At 33.7% G+C, this 26,168-nt stretch overlaps 1 protein-coding gene across 1 annotated transcript; it reads left to right on the forward strand.

Moving 5' to 3' along the window:
- The first annotated feature begins 3,831 nt into the window (after nucleotides 1-3,831).
- Nucleotides 3,832-26,080, forward strand: LOC129975117 (radial spoke head protein 9 homolog). Its single transcript, XM_056088065.1, has 5 exons — nucleotides 3,832-4,031; nucleotides 7,190-7,322; nucleotides 12,259-12,388; nucleotides 22,388-22,543; nucleotides 25,920-26,080. Exons 1-5 carry the CDS (start codon nucleotides 3,832-3,834, stop codon nucleotides 26,078-26,080), a joined length of 780 nt encoding a protein of 259 aa, XP_055944040.1.
- Nucleotides 26,081-26,168: the final 88 nt, after the last annotated feature.

Below are 26,168 nucleotides of genomic sequence, written 5' to 3' on the forward strand. Positions count from 1 at the left end.
AGATGGTTGTAATACTTCCTCCATACTTCAGACACGAGAAAGTAAAATTGCTACCAATTTGGGGGAAATATTGGAAGTTTTGTACTTCAAGAATTGCACTGCCTATAATTTTTTTTAACATATACGCTTTCTTACTTTCTCGTATATGAAATATGAATGAAGTATTTTAATTGTCAAAACAATTCTTGAGTTCAAAAAACTTTTTAAAATTATGCCTCTCTGTCATTCATTCATTCTATCTGTCTATCTGTGGGCACGATAACTAAAATCGCGTAAAACTAAACGGCTAAAATTTGATGTATGGAATTGCGACCTAATTTGTAGATTTTTATAAATTTTGGAACGAAATATCTGTTTATTAGAAGTTTGTTTCATTAAAATAAATAGTTTTTAGTCAATTTATGCTATCGAAATGAAACGTTGGTTGAATAACTTCCATATGGGGTAATTCCGTGCATCAAATGCACCGTTTCACTCCACACAAAAATTCCTTTGTCTAATGGATATTTCATAAGTTTTATAGATACTTCGAAATTTTAAAAGGCGTATTTAAAAGTGATCTTAGTACTAGACTCGATTGAAAGTAGCTGTTGAAACGGTTTTATAGGGAGACCAAAAAATCAGAAAAGAAGTAGAGATCTGTAGAAATTCCTGGATCTACGTTATAAAAGACAAATTTCTGCAATTCTCTTTGTATGGGACGTAAGATTTTTTTATTGATTCCAAAAGAGTAAGACCTTGCTGAGAATGTTTTGAAGCTAACCAGGCTATTCTGCGAGCATAAAAAGTTGAATTTTTCTGAAATCAGTCAAATAAAAAAATTTCAATAAATTGCCAAATATAGTCAGTTTGAATTGGTTGACGTTATTTCTTAAATGCACTCTGCCCATATAGTGAAACAAATAATCAAACAAACAACAACAAAAAGAACCCAAGGAGCAAAAATTAACTAAGAGGAAACCATATTAATAGAAAAATGAATCTACAGTGTGAGGGAAACCGAATCTATTGATCTGAATTGATTGCGAAAGTATTGAGGCAAAAAGTCAAAAGTGATGAACCAATTTCATTCTTTAGAATCTTGAGCCGGTGCAAATAATGTCGTAGTAGTTCGTACTCTTAATGCTGGAGAGATCAAACTTTAGAAAATTGCAAAGAATGATGATGAGATTGGTTACTCAATTTGCTCTGATGATATTCATAAAAATTGTTTTGGGTGTGAAGGATATTGGAATTTGATTTTAAATTCGTTAATAATATTCGTTACATTAATAATTTGTTCTTTATTTTACTAAAATATGCGAATTTTAGATCAAATTGGATTAATATTTACATTTATACTTATAAAGTTTCTAAGAAATAGTATTTTTATTCTCTTAATTAAAAAAAAATTTAGCGCAAAGTCATATATACGATATTTTCCTATTCAATGTACGGAATTACTAGTCAAAGAGTTTACGACTTTTTTAAAAAACTGCCAATTTTAAAAATAAATAAACATGTTGAATAAAAAAAAACTGCTTTCACTTTACACTTAACGATTTTACTTACCGAATATTGCAAAGTAGTCAGTGAAAAGTCATATTTAAATCTGCTAGTACGAAATCTGCATTTGGTGCGAGATTATGGCATTCTTTCTTAAAATCATTGAGAAGATAAAATTTCGAATTTTAGAAAGGCACAAAATTATTTTTCTTGCGGAATAATTTGCTCCAAATTTATTGTGAAAAACGGCAAAATTGGGTTGATATCGAATAAATTCAACTTTTATTAATTTGTGTCTTTTGAAAAGCTGACAGTATTCTTTCTTTTGTCTTAAATAATAAGTGCATTAAATTTGGTGACAGTCGACATCTATTGTTTAGGGGGAGATGTAGGGCATATATACATACATAACCACAATGATTTTCGTTTTTATTAAGATTATAAATATTTCTGTAAATGCAATAGATGAAATGCCATTGACTAAGGCAAAGAGAAAAATTTATGTTTAAGTTAAGTTGAATTAAGCCAATAAAAATCATGATTTTGTGTGAATCGACAAATTATTATGCGAAATAATAATAAATGTTTATTCAAACCTAAATTTAAAATTCTTATTAATTCAGTGTTCGATTGCTAAGAAATAAAAGGAAGCGCTGTTTAAAGGTTTAAAAGAAATGATGGAGCACAGGATGCTCGTTCATTAGGATGAAGTGTTGCACAACCCATCTGAAATTATTTTTAGAATTTTTTTTTTTATTTTCCCTCACTTAGAATTCGCTAAACAATGAAGAAGAATAAACAAACCAGTGTGGGTGGTCACCCTAGAACTTTCTCCCATATTCCCTAATAAAGGTGTTATCCCACTGACCACCATGCGCAATAGTTATGAAATATTAACCTTTGGAATGAATTTTTTTTTTTGCAGAATCTACCGTGTAATTATTGGCAAATTTTTTGTATTAATTCTTAGCATGCGATTTATAATATCCGAAAATTGAATTTGCATTTTAGACATTACTTTCTCAGCCGATTGAATCAAAAATTTCACATAGAACTACACTTGTAATCACGAAATCACATGCTAAACTTGATATAATGAAGTCCTTGCACTTTTGAGTTATCGAGTTTAGAAGATTTTAAAATTACAAACCGCCAGATGGTAAAACCTTCTTTGGATTAGGCTCGAAATTTGGTAGGCGGTCTACACTATGGATTTTAAATTATATGCCGAGTTTTGTATAATTAAATCTTGTAAACTGAAATCTTTTCCTTTATAATTAACGAGTTAAGTTATATTCGAATAGCCAGACAGGACTTCCTCAGACAAGATTGTGCTCAACACGTAATAGAAATCTTCAAATTTGATTTAAATCCCTTATACCAAATTTCATCCGTCTAACTCAAAGCATTATTGAGTTAGCCGGATGCAAGCGAAAAATCCCCAAATAATGTAGATTTCCACCAAATTTCTTACACCAAATTTCCGTTTGGTTTACAATCCGTTAGCCGGGCGCAAGCGAAAAATCGCCAAATAATATAGAATTCCGTCAAATTTCTTATGCCAAATTCGAGTTTGGTTCACAATTGGCGACATTTGCGCCCAACTAACAGAAAAGTACCGAGTTATCTTTGTCACAAACAGGCAGACACTTTTCAAATAAATGTTTGTCGAATACAGGGAGTTTTGAAACGCCCAGACAACATTGCTGTTAGATTTCGAAGAAAGGAAATTCAATATTCTTTGAACAATTGAGTGTGATAGCATTCCAGATCACTGCCATATTTAAATAAGTGAGATATTGGAAATATTTCATATAGTCGATTATTTTTTTAGTAACTGTGTCTAATTGGTTAAATTTAACGTAATTATCCAACTGGAAACCGACTGTCATTTCATTGCATTCTCACCAATTAAATTTGGAAATATTTTCCGAAATTCTTATTTGATACTTAAGTCGCAACGTATTGAAAGACAAGGTATAGTTAAATGATAGGCGCATTAATATATCATGTAATCATGTCATTTCGTGCATATACTATCATAAATTAATTTCTTTGATTTGATCTAGTTTATTACAGGGCGATAAAAGTTTATGAATAAAATTTTTTGAAAATTCCTTTTTTTAACAGATGTGAACAACAAAATTGATGAAAGCAGGTGTGTCTAGTACAAAAAATTTCTGAAAATAATAAATTCGTTGGCAATATACGATGCTAATTGTATTATAATGCAAGTTTGCTAGCATTGTTATAGGATTTTATAGTACATCTGAAAAAAGATTTAATTACGATTTCGTTTCTTTACAAGAGGTGTTAACGATGTTGAAAAATAAGTTGAACTTAAACATGGAACATTTTTATTCATCTGGATTATTCTTAACAACAGAAGAACAGCTTGTGCTTCTAACATCTCTACCTGTTTTACAGCAAGAAAACAAGTTCTTATCAGTTGCATTTTGGGGGAAAATTTTTGGAACTGAAAATGATTACTACATTGCTCAAGGTCGAGGAGAGGACTTTATTAGAAATAAGATGAGCTTCTACAGGTATTATTTGCATGATAATTTGGTTGAAGTTTAACTTCTTATGTCCCTACTATGCTTACGATTATTTGTTTGTAAATTGATTGAAACGATGTGATCATTGAGTTTGTCATCAATGGTGGTTTGGCATTTTCCACTGTATTAGGAGGTGCTTTAAGATAGATTTCAAACAAAGTCGAATTTTCTTCGTTATTTTGCCTTCTTTTGTATTTTTGTTTTTGCTTCAAAATATCGTCTTAAATTAAGAATCAGGTACCTTTACTATGATAAGGTGTATCACACCTCTCAACAATAATCCAAAAAACCAATAACCTGTAGTGAAACTATTATACGTGAGGCTATAATGCATCTTGTTGCAAAATCATGATTCCACAAGAAATCTTGAAAAGATTTAAGTACGAGAATTTTGCCAATCTCGCCAAAATATATCAAATGGGGTGAACCGGAGTCTAACCCCCTTCTTCGCCAAGTTGTGATAACACGCCAAAGCTGGCAACTTCCAGATTGGCAAACCTATTATCTTTCACCTTTATTATGCGCTATGCTTGGACAATTGCTCCCTCGCTTTTGAACATTTCTCAAAACACGGCGCAAGACTGTTGTTGGCGAGTTGGCGGTTTTTGAAAATTGCGCCAAGCAGGGGAGTTACACTCAAATGTTCCAAGCCTTCTTCTGGTACCATCAGTTGGGTTACCTTAAATGACGAGCTATCCCCACAGAAAAAATAAAGTTTGCTTAAGATACCGTACTATTTAATTTAGCCTTAAGTGTGTGTTAAGATATATATATATTTTGAAACCCAGGATCAATTTAAAATAGAGAACAAAATATCGTGGCCAATTGTTTGCAAAACTTGAATTTTTTTTCAAGCGATAACTCTTCAGATATGGTTCTAGGTTTAAGATTGTTAAAACTAATATGATGAGGTCCATCGTCGTTATTGGTGACTGCAAGTATCGATTCTTACGGTTTTTATTTTTACTTTTAAAGTATGCAATGATTACTGTCGTCATTAAAAAATTCGAACTCGAAATTTGGACGAATATTAACTGATGAGACTTTCTTGAGATCGAGAAATCCATTTTTGAAAGTGTGTCTGGCTGTCTTTAAACATGATAACTTGAAAATGCTTTGAGTCAGATGCATTAAATCTGATATATGGTCTTTACATCAATTTCTACTCCAACAAGCATGTCCGTCTGACTGTCCGAACGCAGTTTAATTCTATAATTAAAAAACGTAAAAAGATAGTAGATGCATAAAATTTGGCACACATTTTTAGCATGTAATGCAAATCGATATAAAGTTTGGAACCATATCCGTAGAGCAGTTGACAGTCTGTCGCACTGTTTTTTGCATGCGCGTATACGCGATTATTAAGAGTCGTCACAACTTAGGTAAATGAAATTTGGATCACATTTTTAACAACTAAAGTGTAGATTTTTTTATCAAATTTTGAAACAAATTTTTCAAAAGGTTGAAAGACTGTTGATCTCATGAATGTGAAATTAATAATTCAAAAAAAAAAAAAAAGCCATGACTTAAATGCATGAAATTTGGTATATGATCTTGTGATTATAATTGAAGTTCTGCGTCGAATTTTGGTTTCAATCGGTCTAAAAAAGGTGTTCAAAAACATATTTTGTTTTCTGGTATTTGTATACTAACTGCATATTTGCATTTGGTCTTAAAAAATGAGAACCGTCAAATTCAATTTGCCGTAACTATTGTTTGCGAAAAGCATACAGATAATACAAAAGTGTTGGTTTCATGTTCATGACGTTCATGGTTTGTTCAACATCCCTAAATTTATGCGGATGCGGAGGAAAACATTTTATGGGCGAGTGGGCAAGAAAGTCTTTGGTGAACAACTTCCGCTAGTTTCTTACCATATGCATCTTTTAGAATTTAATACCTTTCTAGATACTGTCTTAACCGCATGTCATTGGCGATCATCCCTTATGAAAGAGCCTATTAGGGCGCTATCTTTAGAATAAATCTATGGTATACGGTTAATTCACAAGTGCCCGTGGTTGAAATTTAATTTAAGGTGGCCCTTCATTTTGCCAAGTATTTCAACAAAGCCAAGTCGCCAATCAAGATGGTCGAACAAAAAAAATAGTAATTTAAAACAACTATTGCCAGATCTATTGATATTTGATTTTGGTAACTTGATGTTGCCAGATCTCTTGATGATCCTTGGTGTGGTGAAGAGGTATTTTAATCATGTGGTTTTCTTCACTAACGGATGATAAATTGTGATTTTTACTTTTCCTTTTCTCGCATTGAATTATTTCTGTGCAAATGTACTACCTCCAATTATTTAATAGTTTGACAATTTCTCCAACTTACCATAGTGAGAAAAATCTGATTGTAATGCATTTACTTCACTCAGAATGAAAACATAATAATGCAACGGTTAGGCTTAAAAGCAAGATATAGCACATAAATATAAAACATTTAGCATATCACCACATGTATGTGAATTTACTCTGGAGTTGATTTGAGTACTGTGCATTTTGTCATAAATACTGTCCAAATCTAAAATATCACAAATTAATGTGTTTTCGTTTGTTACCTGCTCGTCCTTTTTGTATCTCTGAATACTCTGTTTTCCGATGTAGGAACAGTCCTTGCTTTTGAGCATGCGCCATTCCGCTTTGATTTTACCAAAATAGGGATGAGAACATAGATGGAGGAAGATGTATCTGTTATTTACCAAGAAATTTACAGACACATTACTCAAGTTTTGAAAGAAATCATAATGATGTGAATTAAAAAAATCAACACCTCAAAGAATAGCACACTTAATAAAAAAAAAATTCCAGAAAACGCTTTTTTTACTCACTGCTTATGACCCTTTTGGGGGTAAAATAATCCAAAAATGATAGGCGGAGTTTTGGAAACAAACCCTTGCAAATTCAGGGGGCATTTCAAGTCATATATACTTATTATATTTATTAAGCTGTTTCCAAAGCGTTTCAGTATATACATATAAGAATGAAACAGTTTTCGTGACGATATACTATATTTTTTAATCAAGGATAATTATTAACGCTGAATGTGTGTTTATTTGAAACAATATTCTGTGTTTAGATGTGCTGACATGAATGTTGAATGAATGATATTAATTCTTTTCACTTTTCTGTTTTTGTACAAAGTACCGACGGATATTCCTGGCGTTTACTGTTTCCACCACCTGAAGACAGTCTCAAGAATTTCCACTTGATCCGAACCCGATTCAATGGAGACCCTAAGAGCAAGCACAGATATTTTCATGATGGAAGTGAAAAGGTTTGAATTTTATTTTATTTCGACAAATAGCTGAAGTGAAAAAGTAACTCTGATATTTTCGAGTTCCAAATAATCAACTTAGAGTCAATTATCAGACCATTTAATCTCACATTTTGATGTGAAGTCATTGCCTTTTTCCCATCTGTAAGATGTGCATCCCTCAGCGGCTGGTTTCTTTTAGATGAGTACGGGTATCCCAATCCCAAGGTACCCAGGGATCCTTTCCCTTCCCTTCTTTTGGAAGGTGTAAGGTAGAAGAAGCCACCCGCAGGTGAATGCAGATGGGAGCTAAGAAAGCGGTTAACAGGGGATGGTGATTTTGGGCTGAGGATTGTTTCGACATAGCGTGCTTATGGAGAGAGGGGTTTTTTGTTTTAGTTACATTAACGTCCCGTTTGAAGCAACACTAGGGCTATTTTAGGACGGACCTCCTAATTTTGAACCGCGGTCAGATGACGAGGACGACACCTGAGCTGGTGCCCCCCTCTTCACACCAGCGGGAGGACGTTTGGTCAGGACGGATTTAACGTGCAACACACCCCCTTACACGACGGTTCTTAGGTGGAATCGGGTCTCGAACCTGAAACCTTCCGGTTCCGAGACCTTACCAACAGGCCACCGCGGCCTTATGGGGAGAGGGGAGGGATCAGACAAAGAGACTGTTCAAGTCTGGCAAATCGGTTGCCGGTGGAGTTGAATGGATATTATACTAGCAGTTGATCACAACAAATCTTATTGATATTGCCCTGTTCAGTGGTAATGGGGAAGTCGGCTGTACACAAGTGTAAAGTATGCAGATAATTAGAAAATTAAATCATATGGGTGTAGGACTCAGAAATCACTACCATTTTAGAACGCACATTTAATTACATTTAGGACGATTAGGATATATATACATTAAGATAAAAGAATTGAACATTCAGTAGATTTCGTCGAATACGTCGCGTCTCGTCTTTACTTTCGTCCAGATCCGTCTGATCTTACACGTCTTTACCCTCGTCCAGATCCGTCTGATCTGACACGTCTTTACTCTCGTCCAGATCCGTCTGATCTGCTCTCCGTCTAACCAGCGTCAACTCCGTCTAACAACCAGCAGATGGCGCTCGCCAACAGGCGCTCGTCACTACATGTAATATGAAAAAGAATTGATTCCTTTATTGACGTTCAAAGTAAGCTCTAAAATTAATTTAAAAAAACACTATTTGTTTGATGTTTTATATCATTTTAAGAAAGATATAAAACATCTGAATATAACTGGGGGAGTTATTAATGTTAAGAACAAAGACTGCGAAGCTTATGAGATTTTTCCAAAATCACTGATTAGTAATATTCTTTTCCCTTACTAGAAAAATCTGAGTTGTCCATGATAGGACCAATGTGAGCGAAATCAAACCGACAATAACAAAAAATAAAATTATTAAACGGGTTAAAAAATAATGAATTCATATTTTATTTTTACTTTCTTATATGCGAAATATGCAAAGAGAACATACTTTAATTGTTAAAAAAATTGAATTCGAGAATCACCCTATTTCAAATCTTCCTGAATTGGAAAACTACATTTTTGGAATTTTGTCTCACTGTCTGTTCACGAAAACTCAAAAATACTTTGAGGTAGATAGATCAAATTTAGTTTATGGTTTCAACACCAAATTTGTAGACATATTTTAAATGAAATCCATTCAGAGAAGGTTTGTCTAGCTAAATGTCTGAATATAAGTTAATACAATAATTACGAAACGAAAAATGATAGACAAATAAAATTTGGTATACAAATTCAACATCTAAAGTAAAGATATGTACCAAGATTTGAAATTAAATATATACAGGGTTCGACTGTCTTTTGGTCAATACTTCATAAGCGATAACCCAAAAATGCAATAATTTAAATATATAAAAATGAATGTATGATTTTGTAACTTCAATTGCATTTTTTTGTCCGGTTTTTGTTTTAATTTAATTTTGGTTTTAATCGGAAGGGAAAAAGGAGCCCAGAACATACAATCGCTGCCTGGTGCTTTTGCGTTAAACCTAATACAACGATTAATTGCCTAAAACCCATTAAAAATTATGCTCTAATATATTCTTTCGTAACCATTATTCGTAAATGAGCTGTGGTTTATAATACATATGTGCATTTTTACTTTCTCGTAAACCTAGAATAGAGAAAGGTACAGTAATCTTCAAACACATTCATACTCGTGATTGTGACGAATTGCCATGTTTTAAACATCCATGAGTTCAAAACGCATTTTTGAAAAATATCCATCTCTCTGTCTGTGACAAAGCTAACTGAAAAACACTCTGAGCCAGGCGGACGAAATTTGGTATATGGGTCTTTATACCAAACTTGTAGATTTCTAGCGAATTTTGTGCAAAATCCGTTCAGAGGAAGTCTGTCTGTCCGATTGTTCAAGTATCAGTTAACACGATAATCACAACACAAAGAGAGAGAGAGAGGTAGATGGATGAAATTCGGTACAGATCTTTAACATCTTTAGTGAAGACACCTATTAAATTTTGAGCCAAATCCCACAAAGGGTTGATCGTCTGTCCGTCTGTATTGTTAGAAATATGTAAACGCTTTATTCAAAAAGGCATTAACATAAATATATGAAATTTGGTGTGGGATTTTGTGTCAAATTTTTTGTTTCAGTCGGTTGGGAAAAACGAGTCTAAAACATAAATTCGATTTCTGGATATTATTAACCACATGCCAGGGATTAATCGCCAAAAAAACTCGCCAAGGAGGACACGATAGATTCAATGAAAATTCTAAAATCATGCCAAAGGTTAATATTTCATAACTATTGTAAGTGAATGTCGTGCAATTCCTTCTCTGGCATAATACCTTTATTAGAGGGCATTCGGGAAAGTTTTTGGGAAACCTGTCCCGTTTGTTTGTCTGCAATCATTAGAAAAGATTGTTGTTGTTTCTTATGTTGTTGCTGTTTCTTATGGCACTTGCCACGGACAAGCCCGCTGTTACGAAGACAGCGATTTTAAGCCGGAGGGAGAGCGTCTCTTGTTTTTATAGTAGTGCCAACTAGGGCCAAGAGTACGACTTTGCTACTCACGCATCACTCATTCGCTTGCACAACTCCTTTTTACAGGAGGGCGCATTCACACATCTCACAGATAGAATAACGGAAGAACAACCATGCTCAAACCGGGACGCCCAGATCACGGGGAAGACGTGCTACCCCTATGCCAGGACTCCGGCAGAATAGATTGTTGGAGAAATATGTACGGACAATAATCTCATCGAAATAACACAACGTATTGAATCATTCCTTCATTCGTTCCTTCACACAACGTTCCTTCATTCAATATAATTCAGCCTTCGAGGTATATTAATCACCATTATTATCACCATTTCTATGTGACACATTTCTTGGATAGAAGTGAGGTAGATTTGTTTGGACACAACAGAAACCAACAATTTCTATTATTAGTAAAATATTCTTACATTACTATTTTATTTATTGATCATATTTTAGTTTATATTCAAAAAGTTCATTTTGTAATTACAGTTGTAGTTCTTTATTAAATTTTTATTCCAATCGGCCGGAAAAGGGGGTCAGAAATCCACATTTGATTTTTTTGGTGATTATGTGCATTAACCATATGCCAACAATTAATCTCTAAAAGTTGCTCGGTAATAGGCTCTTTAGTAATTATTTCGCATCAATGGGATGCGGTTAATACACTAGTACTTTATTTTTTACCATACTACGAAGCATATAACTTCATGTATGGGACTCTGACGATAAAAATCTGAGCATTCTTGGTCTTCAAAGCCTTACCCAAGGTCCATGATTTTATCCTGCTGGAAGGGATAACACTTTTATTTGAAAGAAAATAAGAGATCACTCTTCAGCTCACTCCAGAATATTTAGAAAAAATAAAGTCCCCCAAAATTGTATTATATACGTTGGTTCCCTGTATCATAAATGCTATCATTTCTTCGTAAACATCCTGAAAATCTTTACCGAATCATCACTGCTTCTGTGTCTTTTTCTCTCCAGGTGGAAATTAAAGAATACAAATTCATGTATGAGACTCTGACACACACAAAAAAATATGAGCATTCTTGGCATTCACGGTCTTAGGGAAGAGAGAATCATCAGAAAAAATGAGAAAGGTTGGAGGAGACCATTCTTCCGCTCATTCTATAACGTTTTCAGAAAACAAAGTTCCTCAAAAGTTGTATTATTTTAGTTGGTTCCCCATATTATAAATGTCACCATTTCTTCGTAAACGTTTTGAAAAATCTGTGATCCATTTTCCGAATCTCCGCAGCATCTGTATCTTACTCTCTTCAGGTGGAAATGAAAGAAATATGAATTCATGTATGGGATTCTGACAATAAAAATCTGAGCATTCTTGATCTTAAAAGCCTTACAGAGGACACTTAATTTACCTTAGGGAAGGGAGATAACAGCTTTATTATATATATAAAAAAAAACTAACAGTACCCGCACAGCGTTACCCGCGGCATAACATCCAAGAGGAAAAATTAGCTTTAAACTGAAGTCTAGCTTCCACCGATATGACAAAGGCATGTCACGCAACATCAAATAAACATAAAGTTACATTTAGAATTTTTCAGAAATTTTTTGTATAGCACATATTTAGAAATATTTAGACTGTCAAAAAGGTAAAAATATGATATTTTCATACCTTTTCCAATAAATGCCCTACAAAATGGTACAAATATCACCAATATCAGTTAAGTATTTTTCGAGTTTTTCTCTTTCAAACATAGAGACAAACATTTCAGGAGACTTCATTTTATACTATGTATAGATATCAGAAATGTCACCGTTTTCTTCTTAAACATCCTGAAAATCTGTACCGAATCTAAATCTGTACCGAAGCCTGAAATTTGCCTGAAAATCTGTACCGAATCACCACTGTATCCTTCTCCCTCCAGGTGGAGATCAAAGAAGAACACCGCCTGAGCGCCTTTCTGAAGCTGATGGACTTCGAGACCGCCATGGGGCCCAAGAATTCATTAATGATAACACCGAAAGGGATCATTAGCAAAAATCCCTATTTTAAAGGTAATGTACCTCACCCCTCCGAGCACGGGGCCCAATCTTGGGATTAAGGCCGGCTCGATCGTAATCACTTAAGCGGCACAGAAATAGCTCTGGGAATGTCTCAGAAGGCTCTGCGGTAATGGTCCGAGAGTTATGTGTTCGGTCTCGTCCATTAAGAGGAACACTAACTATTGTGAGACAGAAAAAGAAGAAATCTGGGTTTAGAAGTGTTCGGTGATCGATGTCTGTCGCTCTGTTCTTGTGTTCTCCGATAAAGAGCATTCGAATTTCTTTCGGTTGAGTGGTTAGACCATTCGTTTAACAATGGAGTTCAAGGTTTTGTACATCATTCGTTTTTCCCGACTGAGAACCATCAGAGTTATTAAAAAATAATCGTGTTATGAAACAAATGAAAGGAAGGAATGAACTTTTCCGTCAGAATATGTCTTATTGATTGTTCGAAAATATGAAAAATGATCTCAAAATAAAAAGATTGAAAGTAAAATGTCCAAAACTACTACATTGTTGCAATGGTAAAACTTTGAAAACGGCAAAGAGTTTTCTCTGTCAGATTTAAAATTCATATTAATTCCCCCAGAAAAATCTCAATGTTAGCAGTGATTTGATATGTTTTGATATCTCGGTCCTTAATATTTCATTTTAAGAAGAGACAATCTGAAGATGGTTGCGCATAAGTTTCTACTTTTAAAAAATGTAAGTGATTGCTTTTGATTAAAATGAATTTTGTTTTGAAAAAAATTATTAGAAGCAGATACAAAGTAAAAGAATCAAAACTTTAATGTCATAAGCGATTCTGCCTACGAGAATGAATGAGTTTAAATTCTAAAACAGCAATTAGTTTTGTTAATAAATTGTGAAGTTCATTACAATTAAGCAGGAATCGAAAACAAACTCAACTTAATGTGTTTTTCAGAAGAGAATTATCATATAAATATAAAAAGGAAAAAAAATAATAAAGAAAAAACGGGAAGTTCAGTATGTACCTATATAAATTTGATATATAAAATATTAATGCATGTTTCTTTTATACTTCCTATACTTTTATATCGTTTTCTAAAATCATATTTCCCAAATTAGGCTATTAAATTGCGCAAATTCCGGATATGCTTAGTTTTAATTTTACTTTCTCGTTTACAATATATACAAAGAACATATAAAGCAATTTTCATATCAAAAATCGTCGCCAAGGGTTTGACGAATCATAGCTTTCAGCCCTTTCTGAATCTGAAAAATACATTTTTGGAATATATTGTCTTTCTGTCTCTGCACTAATCTCAAACACGCTTTGAGCTAAACGGATGAAATTTGGTCTGCATTTTTTAAACCAAATATGTATATTTCTATAAAACTTTAAACGAAATACGCTCACAATATATTTGGTTGTCCCTCTGTCCTAGTGCAAGTGAACACGTTAACACCAAATGATTTCGAAGTTTAAAAGGTAAAATACCAGAAATTTCGCAAAATTTTTAACCAATTAAAATTAAGGAAGCGTTTTCCCAACTTCCAAAGTATTTCTGTACCAGATTTAGTTATTCCAAGTCAGCCAGTCTGTCTTAGAGAACACCAAAATATCTATATTAATTTTTATTATTAGAATAGATCAATATGGCTGGAATTTCTAGGATTAAATTTAAAAAAATATGGCTGGACTTCCTAAAATAAAAAAAAAGCATTATTGTTCTACTTATTATAAAATTTAATTCATGACTTAGTTTCATATGACAAAATATAAAATAAAATTTTTTTGTACGAACAATATTTTTTTTTTAATTTTTAAATTTATATTATTTTGCGTACAAAAATCAAGCCTTAAAACATTAATACACTAATATTTTCGAATAAAAACGAGAATTTTCAATATTGTTTTTTAAATAGCAGTTTTTTTACATTAATTTATAAATTTGCATAAATAAACCAGGAATCAATCGTCATAATGGTAAATAGTGTGAATTTAGGAAGGAAACAACATGATAATTTATCAGTTGTTGACAGGACAAGATAGTCTTTTAGCATATAGATAAACTGAACTTTTGTTGAACTGAATTTTAGCCCTTTACACTGAGAAAAATAATTCGACGCATAATTATTCACCTAATCCGAGCACTTATTTGTTGTTCAGAAAAATAAATGTATATAATTGTTTTAAGATGAATTTCCCCGAAAAATTAATCTACATCTTCTTATCACTATGGAGGTAATTTTTGATGATCAAAATAAAAATAAATAAATAAATAAAACTTCAAATCATCATCTTGAATAGTGCTTGAGAAAAGACATCCGAGTTCAAAGGGTTAAAAATGAATATATTATGGCACGTGTTCGTGAGATTTTTGAGAATTAAGAATACTGCTGCAAGCAGGACGGAGCCCTTATACAACAGTACTGCGATATGGGTGTATCCTGAAGGAATGAATTCATCCAAACTTCCCGGATCTCAATCCGATGGATTTCTTTCTGTTGGAATGTATAAAAACTAGTTGCTTATAACTTCAGATGAACTACAATCGATGAGTTAAGAGTATGCATTGGAAGAGGATGCATACCGATGGGCATACTTAATACTATTTGCAATTCCATTGTCAGTTTTATCGATTGCCGCAAGAATTTAAAACTCTGAATTTGTTTAAATTTACATAGTGTACTCAATTTTAATCTCTACAATAAATTTTTTGAATACCGATACTTGTATAGAATACGAATGACTAATTTGAACTTAAATATCAAAGAATTCCCAATATTGAAACATCTTAGTGGATTTTATTGCGAAAAGATTTTTCCATGAAAGAAACATAATAGATGAAAACGTCGAATAGAATTCTTTGTAAAGCATGCATTGCTTTAAATTGCAAAACTTACAGAGGACAAGTGATAAATTGCTGCCGGCCATTATTTGCGTAAAAGATAACAGATGTATCTTTCAGTTTATTTGGAACGCAATTTTTAAAAGTGGAAATTCTCCTCTGTAACCAGGGCGAGCCGGCACGTTATTATCGGTTGTACCTGAACGAAAATGACCCGGAGCAGATATTTATGTAAGATGGTCGGAAATGGATCGTCTTTCGAGAATTATTCGGAACTTTTCCTGCGATCGGTTTCTTTTTCAGTAAGAAAGGAAAATCTGTAACATATATATATTTTTTTTGCGTCGGTAGAGTTTCTGGAACTCACTTTAAATAAATAATGGCAAAAAAGCACGCATAACCTTATTTATGCTAGAAAGATACTTAAATTTATTTTCTTCTTTGTTGAAATATGCAAAACAAAAATGTTATAATCGGTCAAAAATTTCGCCCTTTATCATTTTGCCAAATCTTCACATTCTAATGAATTTCTATGTAATGAGTGCGAACTAAAGATTTATGGAATTATGTTGAATAAAAGCACTGTAACACAGCAATCGAATGAGCAAGACGAATGAAATTTAGCATATCAGTCCGGTGGGTGAACAGTACAAGAAGTCCAAAAAATCCTATAAGTGGTAGCTGGGGTATTAGTAGGAGTACAGATGCTTTATTTTACAAGAAAACTCGAAGAACTGGTTGAAAAAGACAGCAGCTGTTGAAATCAACAGCACACTAGCCGATAGCAATAAATCATTAATTAAACAACAATACATAATAAGATCACTCAGTGTAAAAGAACTGGAGAATCATTCTGCAACTGGCATTTCGAAAAGAGAATTCCCTTTCATCTATACTTCTCCGCTAATATAGCCTTCATCATAGGATATAGAATTTTCTAGAAGAATCTCGTAGAAGAGAGATATTATCAAATGATATTATGCTCCCAAGAGAGATATTATCAAAATTCTTGTATTTTCTAAAACTTTCAATTTTGTAGCAAATTTCGTTGCCAAATGTTCGTATAGAGTTTGTTCAGTTTCCACTAAAAATACTAGGTGAATAATAAACAATATTATGAGAAAACAATAGTACAGATTTACAATACTACTTATCTTCTTTCCTGTTCGTCTATAAGTGAAAATGATAAATAAAAGCGTAACGTTCTAGACATAAGAAATTTGGTTTATGGTTTTATTACTAGAGCCATGCATTAGTATAAATGTATTAAGTATGCCCCATGTATTGAGTCAATGGGTCGATTATCTGCTTATTTATGCGCACATGAATGCGATAATTCAAGGAACACTGCATGTTAGGCAGATGAATATTTCTACATGAATTTGAAATTTTCCCTTTGTTTTAACTTCTCGATTCTCTCAATATACATCAGAAACTTTCCTCAACCAAATAAAACATCCTGACAGAATTTGGCTCTCCTGTAAATGCAATCCACCAAATGCGAATTTTTTTTTATTACCAAATATGTAGCAAAAGTTAACTCACAGAATGGCAGACATTTGGTTTCTCGAATTTTAAAAAAAGTTTAAAATCTGGCGATTCGTCAAAATTTCGGAGTGAAATGTTTTGGAAGTTACAGTAGTTTTTAGTTGCACACGATAAATGCATATACGGTAAAATAAGCAATGGAAGTGGTCTCTCCGAAATTTTCTTGCACACGACCTAATAAAAGGGTTATTACATTTACATATAAAATTATGTACCTTGGACAAACTGTAAGTCAACCAACCCGCCACGAAGGCACACGGATTTAAACCATAAAAACTGAATGACCGGACCGCCGCAACAACAACATTGGCGGGAACTGTAGTTGAGTCCTAAGGGCCGTCACCGGCCACGGTACAACTCTCCCCGAAGGAAGTACGTCCCGTCATCGATGGGAGGAGTAAGATCCCCCACCTATTATTGTACCTTCCAGGGTGACAAGATCACCAGGGACAAATTGTAAATACCAGGGACAAATTGTAAATGAGTACTCATATATTTATTTTCAGATTCCCATACATGAGTACTTTGTGCTGCTTAACATAGTAAAGAAAACAGAGGCCTTAATTTGAATGCCTTTTTGGCGACTCATTGGAGCCAAATGTTCACACAACAAAATAAAGTACCAAATTTCATTTATCGAAATGGTTACATTTTTGAATTATCACGTTTCCATTCATGAGAATGTGCAGGCGAGTGGATTGAAACTTTTGACTCCATATATGAATAAAGTATACTCATTAAATGCTAAGACTATATGCTTATTTTCATTAACTCATTTGTCATGTTCTTGAGTTTTCGCATTTATATGTATGCGGAAATACAGACTGACGGATGGGCGAATTTAATTTTCAAATTTGATACATATTCAGAAAGAACAAAGAGCAAAAAAATATCGGAATTAATCTATGATAAACGATAAATTTTTTCACTCCAAAAACCCCCCCCGCCAAATTCTACAAACGCATGCGCAGTAAGGAAATATATATATATATATATATATATATATATATATATATATATATATATATATATATATATATATATATATATATATATATATATATAATACAGTGCCATGTTGTTTTCCCGTCTGGACAATTACTTGCCATCGACCACCAAACAGCATTTTTCAGCTTTTATACGCATGTGCTGATTACTGGCCGTCTTATAACTGGCCGAGTATATACCCAGCATTAAGTTTAAAGCTAATTTTTCCTCTTGGATGCTATGCCACGGGCAACGCTGAGCGGGTACAGCTAGTTTAATATAAATCTACAAATTCTAAGTCTAACTATACAAATTCTACTAACTCGGCTAAGCGTTTATAAATTTCCGTGTTCAGATAGACAGATATAATTACAAAAATATAAGGAACCAAAATGTGGAGATTCCACAAAATTTCAAATTTTTTCACATTTACAATACTTGGTATAGAAGAAAGTAAAAATAAAAGTATAAATTCATTATATTTATCTCGTTTTAATAGCTTTAATTTTTGGTATTGTAACTTTGATTTCACTGACATCGATCCTGTCAAGTTTATATGCATGTAAAAATACAGAATGAAGAGAGGTCAATCTTCTGATGCATTTAGTTCAAAATCTGAAATAGATCTACAATTTCGATGCTAAATCTATTTACCAAATTTTATTCATCTAGCACTTTACTTTTGGGAGTTATCTTGTTCCCTTGTACTCGGACACAAGACACACAGACTTCTTGTGGATAGATTTCGTTAAAAATTTGTCAGAAATCTACAAATATGATGTACAGATCATGTATCAAATTTCATCCATTTAGCTCAAAGCGTTTTAAGTTATAATATTTGCAGTTAGATAGACATATGGCCAGACAGAGAGACATAATTCCAAAAATGCATTTTCGGACTTAATGAGATATAGAAAGAGAAAATTTGTCAAAATTTCGTATTCGAATTTTTTGACATTTTAATATTTTCTGAATATACACTTCTTATATCATAAATTAAAAATTAAGATCCTATTTGAAATACAAAATAAAAGAGAATTTTCAAATATTTATTTATTTGACCTTGAAAGAAATTTGTTTTCTATTTTAACATTTCTTTGAGTCCAGTTCATTTCACCGCCCCATTGGTGCTTGGCGTTTAACATTCTTCATTAAGACCGTTTACACTAACAGGCAAAAATCCTTCAGGATACTGACTTTTATGCTAAAATAGTGATAACTTTCCATTTTTCACTAATTTCCATTACATGAAACGAGATACTATTTATAAGTTTCGAAATTCGAGAGTGCTGATTATGGGTATTAAAATCGAACACTTTCCGAACTTTATGGTGAAAATACGGTAGCTAATATGGTATGGTGAAAATACGGTAGCGATAAATATCCGTAGCTGGTTTATAATTGGGTTTTGAGATAAGGCTGCGAAAAAGAATTTAACTCTCTGATGTTTAAAATTACGGAATCATCACAAAAAATGGTTTAAAAGTTCAGTCATTAAAGCAATCAAAACGTATAAGGAAACATAAATCTTTTGCAATAGGTTGAGCTGGACAGTAAAAGTTTTATGAGGTAATAAATTCGTATGTTTACGAAATTATTTCGAAGGTATTATATGTGGCATTGCAATGTTTGAAAGGGCAGTAGAATCTTTACTTCTTTTTATATTTCATTTCTAAAATCGTTATTTGAAGATATATGGCACTACATGACCAGAGGAGCATCTATTTCTGTCATTTTGTAGCTTAAATGCAGAGTATCCAAAAAACAACTCCGGGGTTTGTATACCTGTAACCGGAAGAGACTCCGAAGTTACACATTTTTTTAATTCAATCATAAAATTAGGTTAATATTTTGTATATGTACGTAAAGGCTAATTTATCAGTATTTTTACCATTTAATAGATTTCAAATATGTGTCCCGCTTGTGACACGGCACACATCCAAGCGGTATTCAATCTCTTCCAATGTCCTGGCCAGCATATCTGTAGTGATGTTTGCCACACAAGTTGCCTGAAATCCTGAATTTCCTCAGCGTCAACGAGATTTTTGACATGTCTCCAGAAGAAAAAGCCTAATGGAGTCAGATCCGGGCATCTTGGAGGCCAAGAATAGGCACTGTCCTTCCAATCCTTGTTGCCGAATCGAGTATCCAATGTTTCCCGTACACGCAAACTGTAGTGAGCTGGTGCTTCATTTTGCTGAAAGTAGACAGGGAGCATCAGCCTTTTGTCGTGGCGTCGCCATCGCACTGTGGAATTAGCATCTACTACGTTACTTCAAGGTCAGTGACGCGCGTCGCTACGTGGTGTTGAAAAAACGAACTGAAAATGATATGAATAAAATTTGAAGAGCTACTGATTTCTTCAAAATTTATTGATCTGACGAAACTCATATGAGTCGAATGATTCGGAACTCGATATGATTTTTTAACACCTCGGAGTTCTTATATGGACACCTTGTACTTCGCCATTTTCTATTAATTTATGTTATGCAGTTCGTCTTTGGTGATCATCCTTTTCGTAGAGAATATTTATTGTGTGAAATCTCTTACGGAGATTACATTTCCTCAATAAGCATTTTTAAATTCGTGATTATCGATTGTCGTGATCGTATGATTTTGATAGCCTTGAATATGTTCTGTACATTATGAACATGAACGCGTCTAATCACATATCGCATGACATAGCTGTCTTTGCCATCTAATATCTAATGGCTCATTGTCCGTGTCAGCTTCACTTTCTTATTCCGTACAAAATATATAATTTCAGCATTAAAATGGTGTGGTATATATTATATTCAACTATATTTTAGTTCGATTAAAACATATTGGCAAGTAAAGGAATAATAATCATTCAGCTTAGCAGGTATATTTCCTTTTATATTTAATATCCCAGAAGGTTTCATTTACAAATTTCACAGAACAATTTCCCGAAATAAAGAAGGAAATGCGAGAAAATACCATAGCTCCTCTGAGTCCTTGAGTTATGGATTGTACAAAGCGTTTTAATACTGGATAGAAAAACTAAAAGTTTTTTTCAGTAGACATCAAGAGGAACACAAATTGCAATGGAACAATGATGCCGTAAACCACGTAGAGAGCGTGAAAATTGCAAAGAATTCGCGCAAGTTTCGACGGGAAGCTGGAATAACAAACCGAATAATAATAACGGCAAAGAGATTGATTTAATTAATTAATTATTATTAGAGTTGTTGGAAATGGCAGCCACAGACATCATTACATGATTTACAACGTCATAAAAACAAATTTTGTAAGCGCTTGAAGATGTCCAATAAGCTTTTGATGTCTGCAGCAGCGACGAGAATCCATACACTGAGGTTCTTGTTTGTGTTCATAGGCATCGCATAAGCGATTTGCCCATTTGAGGGATGTGTCACGGAGTTCTTGAACTCGAAGTCGATTGAACAAGTGATATGTGTATTAACGTGGCACTAAGATTATATGGCAAGTGAGTGTGCTGTATCAAGTGAATATTTTTCAAAGAACAGTAAACAGATTAAAACTTATATTTCATAAAAAAAAAGATGGAGGAGGCATAATTTTTTCGTCAAAATCAGTCCAGAGCCAAGTCGGTGTGGTAAGGCTGTTATAAAAACTTAGTCCTGAATGAGATGGCAAGGTCTCTTAGCGTTCTTCGGTAGCATTAGCTCGTAATCTTTGTTTTTTTTTTGATGGCGATATTTTTGTTTCTACCTATTTTTTCGAAGAATCTAGTTGAAAGTTTCTTGTGGAATCCTTGCGTTGATTAGCCGAACTGTCACATTTTGCAATCGTCCTAATGCTGTGTTGTGGGTCCTTGCAGATGTCGCCCAAATAGGTGATACATATGAGATTAAGGGCCAAGAGTGTGGTCTTGAAGATTAGAAGCTAATTCTTCTGAGAAAGTTCTGACTTGGAATTTCAGACGGGATAAAACTTGGTTTCAGCTCCTTTACAGTTGTTCATAACTATAAAAGAGCTAAAAGATATGGCATTTGATATGGCTTTTGAAAGTTAAGTTTTTATCTAGTGTAACGCCAAGGTAAACTGCTCATTGCTCCATGGAACAGCTGTTCGAAACAACTTTGTTGGTGCTGGAGAGGTTCTTTTCCAGGAAAATAATATGGCTTGGCATTTGGTAATATTAATCTAGATTTTTCTCCTGGATAAGTCATTTCTCACTTAATGTAAGAAGCTCGGTGAATTTATTTAATATGAATTCAGGATCTTTGTCAGTGCATTGCTGAACTTGCTATCAACGAATTACCTTTAAAAAGGGCCTGGTTTACACTAAATTTGTTGTGACGAATCGCTCTATTGTTGTAACTTAGAAGAATGGATAGGGTGCCGGATGGGTGTCATTCGACCCATCATTCTACTTCTGCTCAAAATTATCAAATCTGTCGTATTGGTTCAAAACGAGATGTAAATATCCGTAAACCATAAAACTGAATTTGTATAATTGATTTTATAGAAAACGGAACTAATTGCAGACGCATAAGAATTATTATTTTTTTCATAAAAAACATCTTATAGTTATTTTTGTTTTGTTAATTTCGTTATCTTCTTGTTAATCTAGTTATAATTGTGTTTTTCCTCATATATCTTTTACCTTTGAATAATTCATTTTCAAATATATATATATTGATAATTTGTGTCATAGGGTTGCCTGTAGAAGATGCTCTGAAGCTGGAATCCTACTTGCACTACAGATTACCGGACAGTGACGTCAGTTTCGCACCCACGACCTTGATCTGTCCTCCAGGTGGAGACAGAGCCTTGCAATTCCTCGAGCCCATTAGCCGAGATTACCCACCTGGTAAGTAGGCAAGCTTTCATGTTCATAAAAACAGAAACATAAGAATTTGAATGTGAAGTCTAATCTCATTTCCATTACCTCAGATACATCATATACTCTATTGTGCATTGTTGTCCATTTGACGAAGGGCATATCCTATTTTTTGTTTGGAATTGGTAAAATTCCTCCCTTTCTGAAAATTCTCACTACTTAAGCAATCTCCGAATAAAGAGGAAATTCTGTAGTAAGTCTTGTATATGATTATCATAAAGGCCTATGCACTTGAGCCATGCTAATACGTACTACGAATTATACGGATTATACATAGTGTTCTAACTGTTAAAAAAAATTGAATTCGAGATTTTGTTGAATCTCTACGCTTCTGACCTTCCCAAATCCGGCATGCATTTTTGGAATTATGTCTGTCTGTAAACATAACTCAAATGCTTTGAGCTAGTAGGATGGAATTTGGTATATGGTCTTAATTCAGTATTTGTACATTTCTATCAAATTTTGAACGAAATTTATTCATCTGACTAAGAACAAGTGAACTAGAGAATATAGAGAATAGAATATATAATAAACCTACCAGATTTCATAAATTTTACATATTGAGAAAAATGCAAATCGCGGATATAATTTACTTTTTCTCATTGTAGATATTAATATTTTTAAAAATCTTATTCTGCCTTTTGAATGTTTTTATTTGGTGATCTGCGGGTCCCGGGTTCGAGTCCCGGTTCGGGCATGTTTTTTTTTCTTCTGTCCTCTATCTGTGAAGTGGGCGAATGTGTCCTCCATGTAAAAAGGGGCTGTGCAAGTGAATGTGACGCATGAAGTAGCCAAGTCGTACTTTTGGCCCTAGTTGGCGCTACTGAAAAAACAAGAGACGCTCACTCAGCTTAAATCGCTGACAAATCTGTCAGCGGCCTTGTAAAGCGCCTTAAGTAACAACAACAACATTACACTCGAATATACAGTATATGAATTTTGGGCTCCATTCTTTTCGTCTACTGTATCCAAAATTTTACAGCCATGTACAATTTTGCCCACAAAATTGAGAAACAAATTTTATTTATATAAATTTTGTGTTTTTGAGATATCACGTTCATAAACCCGCGATTATGCAGACTAGCAAATATCCCACCTTTGACGTAGTTGGTCCAAACTTTAATACGCATTTACGATTTCATAAAAAATCAATTATGACAAATTTCATTCCTATACCTTACCGTGTTTACATTCGTATGGATAGATAGACTTTCGTTTGAGAGTTTTCGCCCAAAGTTAGACAGGAAACTAGAAATTGAGTGTAAGAAAACTACATATGAAGTTTTATATCTCTGGTTCAAATTGTTTTTGAATGATCGTACTCGTAGACACGCAAAGATAATTTATAAAATAATTTTTCAGATTCTGGGAGATCTGGGACGTGGAAATTTGTTAAAATTTATTGTTTGAATTTTCTCTTCGCTTTGTATTTTCTCTTATTTTTTTCTTTTTATAATTCGCATGCAAGTAATTTTATTGATTCTATCTACATATTTTATTATAATTCATTGTTTCCTGATGGAAAAATAACATGCAGATTCTTGTTGATTCAGCTTTTGTTATAAAAGTTTTGTATTTTCTAATGGATAAGCAACATGCTGATTCAATATTACTGAAGGTTTGGTTATTTGGTTTGGTTATCTTAACGTCCCGTTTGAAGCAACACTAGGGCTATTTTGGGACGGACCTCGTAATTTTGAACCACGGTCAGATGGCGAGGACGACACCTGAGCTGGCACCCTCCTCTCCACACCACACCACACCACACCAGCGGGAGGACGTTTGGTCAGGACGGATTTAACGTGCAACACACCCCCTTACACGACGGTTCTTCAGTGGAATCGGGTCACGAACCTGAAACCCTCTGGCTCCGAAGCCGAGATCTTACCACCAGGCCACCGCGGCCCAATATTATTGAAGGAAAAAATAAGCTGATTCTTTTATTACAAATTTTTATAATGATAATAGAAAAATCTGTTATTCTTTCTAACTCATTATTTTTACTTTCTCTTTCAAGAAGTATAGAGATAATATGTAAACCTCAAAAAATTTGAACTTGTGATCTTGACTTGAGAAACTTAAGAAGAAGAAGATAAAAGACTCGAGAAATTCCACATTTTACACCTTTTTGAATTCGAAAACACATTTGAAATTTGGTATACGGTCTTTAAATCGAATTTTTAGTCTTCTATCAAATGGTGAACAAAATCCATTCAGAGGTAGGTTGTCTGCCCGGCTATCCGTTTATAAGTTAACACGATGAATAAAAAACCAAGACAATTAGATAGATAAAATTTTGTACATAGATTTAAACTCTGTAATACACCTACCAAATTGTGAGCAAAATCCAACAAAGGATTGACCGTCCGTTGGTCAGTATTTTCACTCGAAAATACATAAAATATATCAAGTTTGGTATGGGATTTTGTAACTACAAGGGCAGTTTTGAGTTAAATATTTGTTTCAGTCGATTGGAAGAAAGCGTCTAAAACTCAAATTCGATTTTCGGATACTTTTAATGGCATGGCAGTGATTAATAACCAAAAAACACTAGAGTGAGTGAATATTATACTAGCGCAAGATCCATTCTTTGGATAAACTGCGCAGCAACTAGATGAAAATTTTGGTGCTACGTCTTAAAACTCTGTTTAAAATGTTTATAATCTGTTTTTAAAAAATACAACTACAAATTAAGAAGAACGAAAAAAAAAAAAAAAAACTCTAGAAGGATTACATGATAGATTCAGTAAAAATAATAAATTCAATGCAAGGTTAATATTTCGTAACTATTTCACCCAATGCCATTCAAAGCATTATCTGGGATAGCATCTTTATTAAATGATGATGATGTCGTGTCCGCGTTACCACGGAAAGAGGGTGCAGTAGCTTCTGAGGGTAAAGACCCCTGAGCACCCGTGGGCAGAAGTCTGACTTCTAGCTCAAATGTTCTAGCACATAGACACACACATTCGTTTGCACAATCCCTTTTTACACGGGGAGCAAATTCAACTTCACACACCTCACAGATAGAACACAGATGAAGAACAACCATGCCCGAACCGGGATTCGAACCCTGGACACACAGATTGCGGAGAAGATGCGCTACCCCTATGCCAGCATCTTTGTTAGATTGTATGCGAATAAGTTTTGGGCAGATAATTTCCTCAAGTTTATAACAATTATTTATATTAAAGATTGGTTTATTCCCGTTTTTGAGATTTTTACCATCAACGGTCTTACCATCAGGTGTTATAATGATTTCTGCACATGTTTTTAAAGAGTTTTGATTAATATCTTGAACGAAGAGTAAATTTTTCCTTTCCATTTTTTTTCTTTGTTTCTGTAGGTTGCTGGTCACTCCAGAGTGACGCTTTGCAAGAAGTAGTGACCATCAAGAGTCTCTGGTGGCCAGGGTTCACTTTCTGCCATATTCCCGAAACTGGGGAGTACAACAGCATTTATATGGGATACGGAGAAAGAAACGACGACTTGCCATTCATGGTGTAAACAGCTGTAGTTGGCATTCGAAATTGTATGCTGTGTCTGAGATTTTAGTTAGGTAATTGTAGAGAATGGAATGGGGAAAAAAATTAAT

Source organism: Argiope bruennichi, chromosome 1 (assembly GCF_947563725.1).
Source record: "Argiope bruennichi chromosome 1, qqArgBrue1.1, whole genome shotgun sequence".
Taxonomy (NCBI): domain Eukaryota; kingdom Metazoa; phylum Arthropoda; class Arachnida; order Araneae; family Araneidae; genus Argiope; species Argiope bruennichi.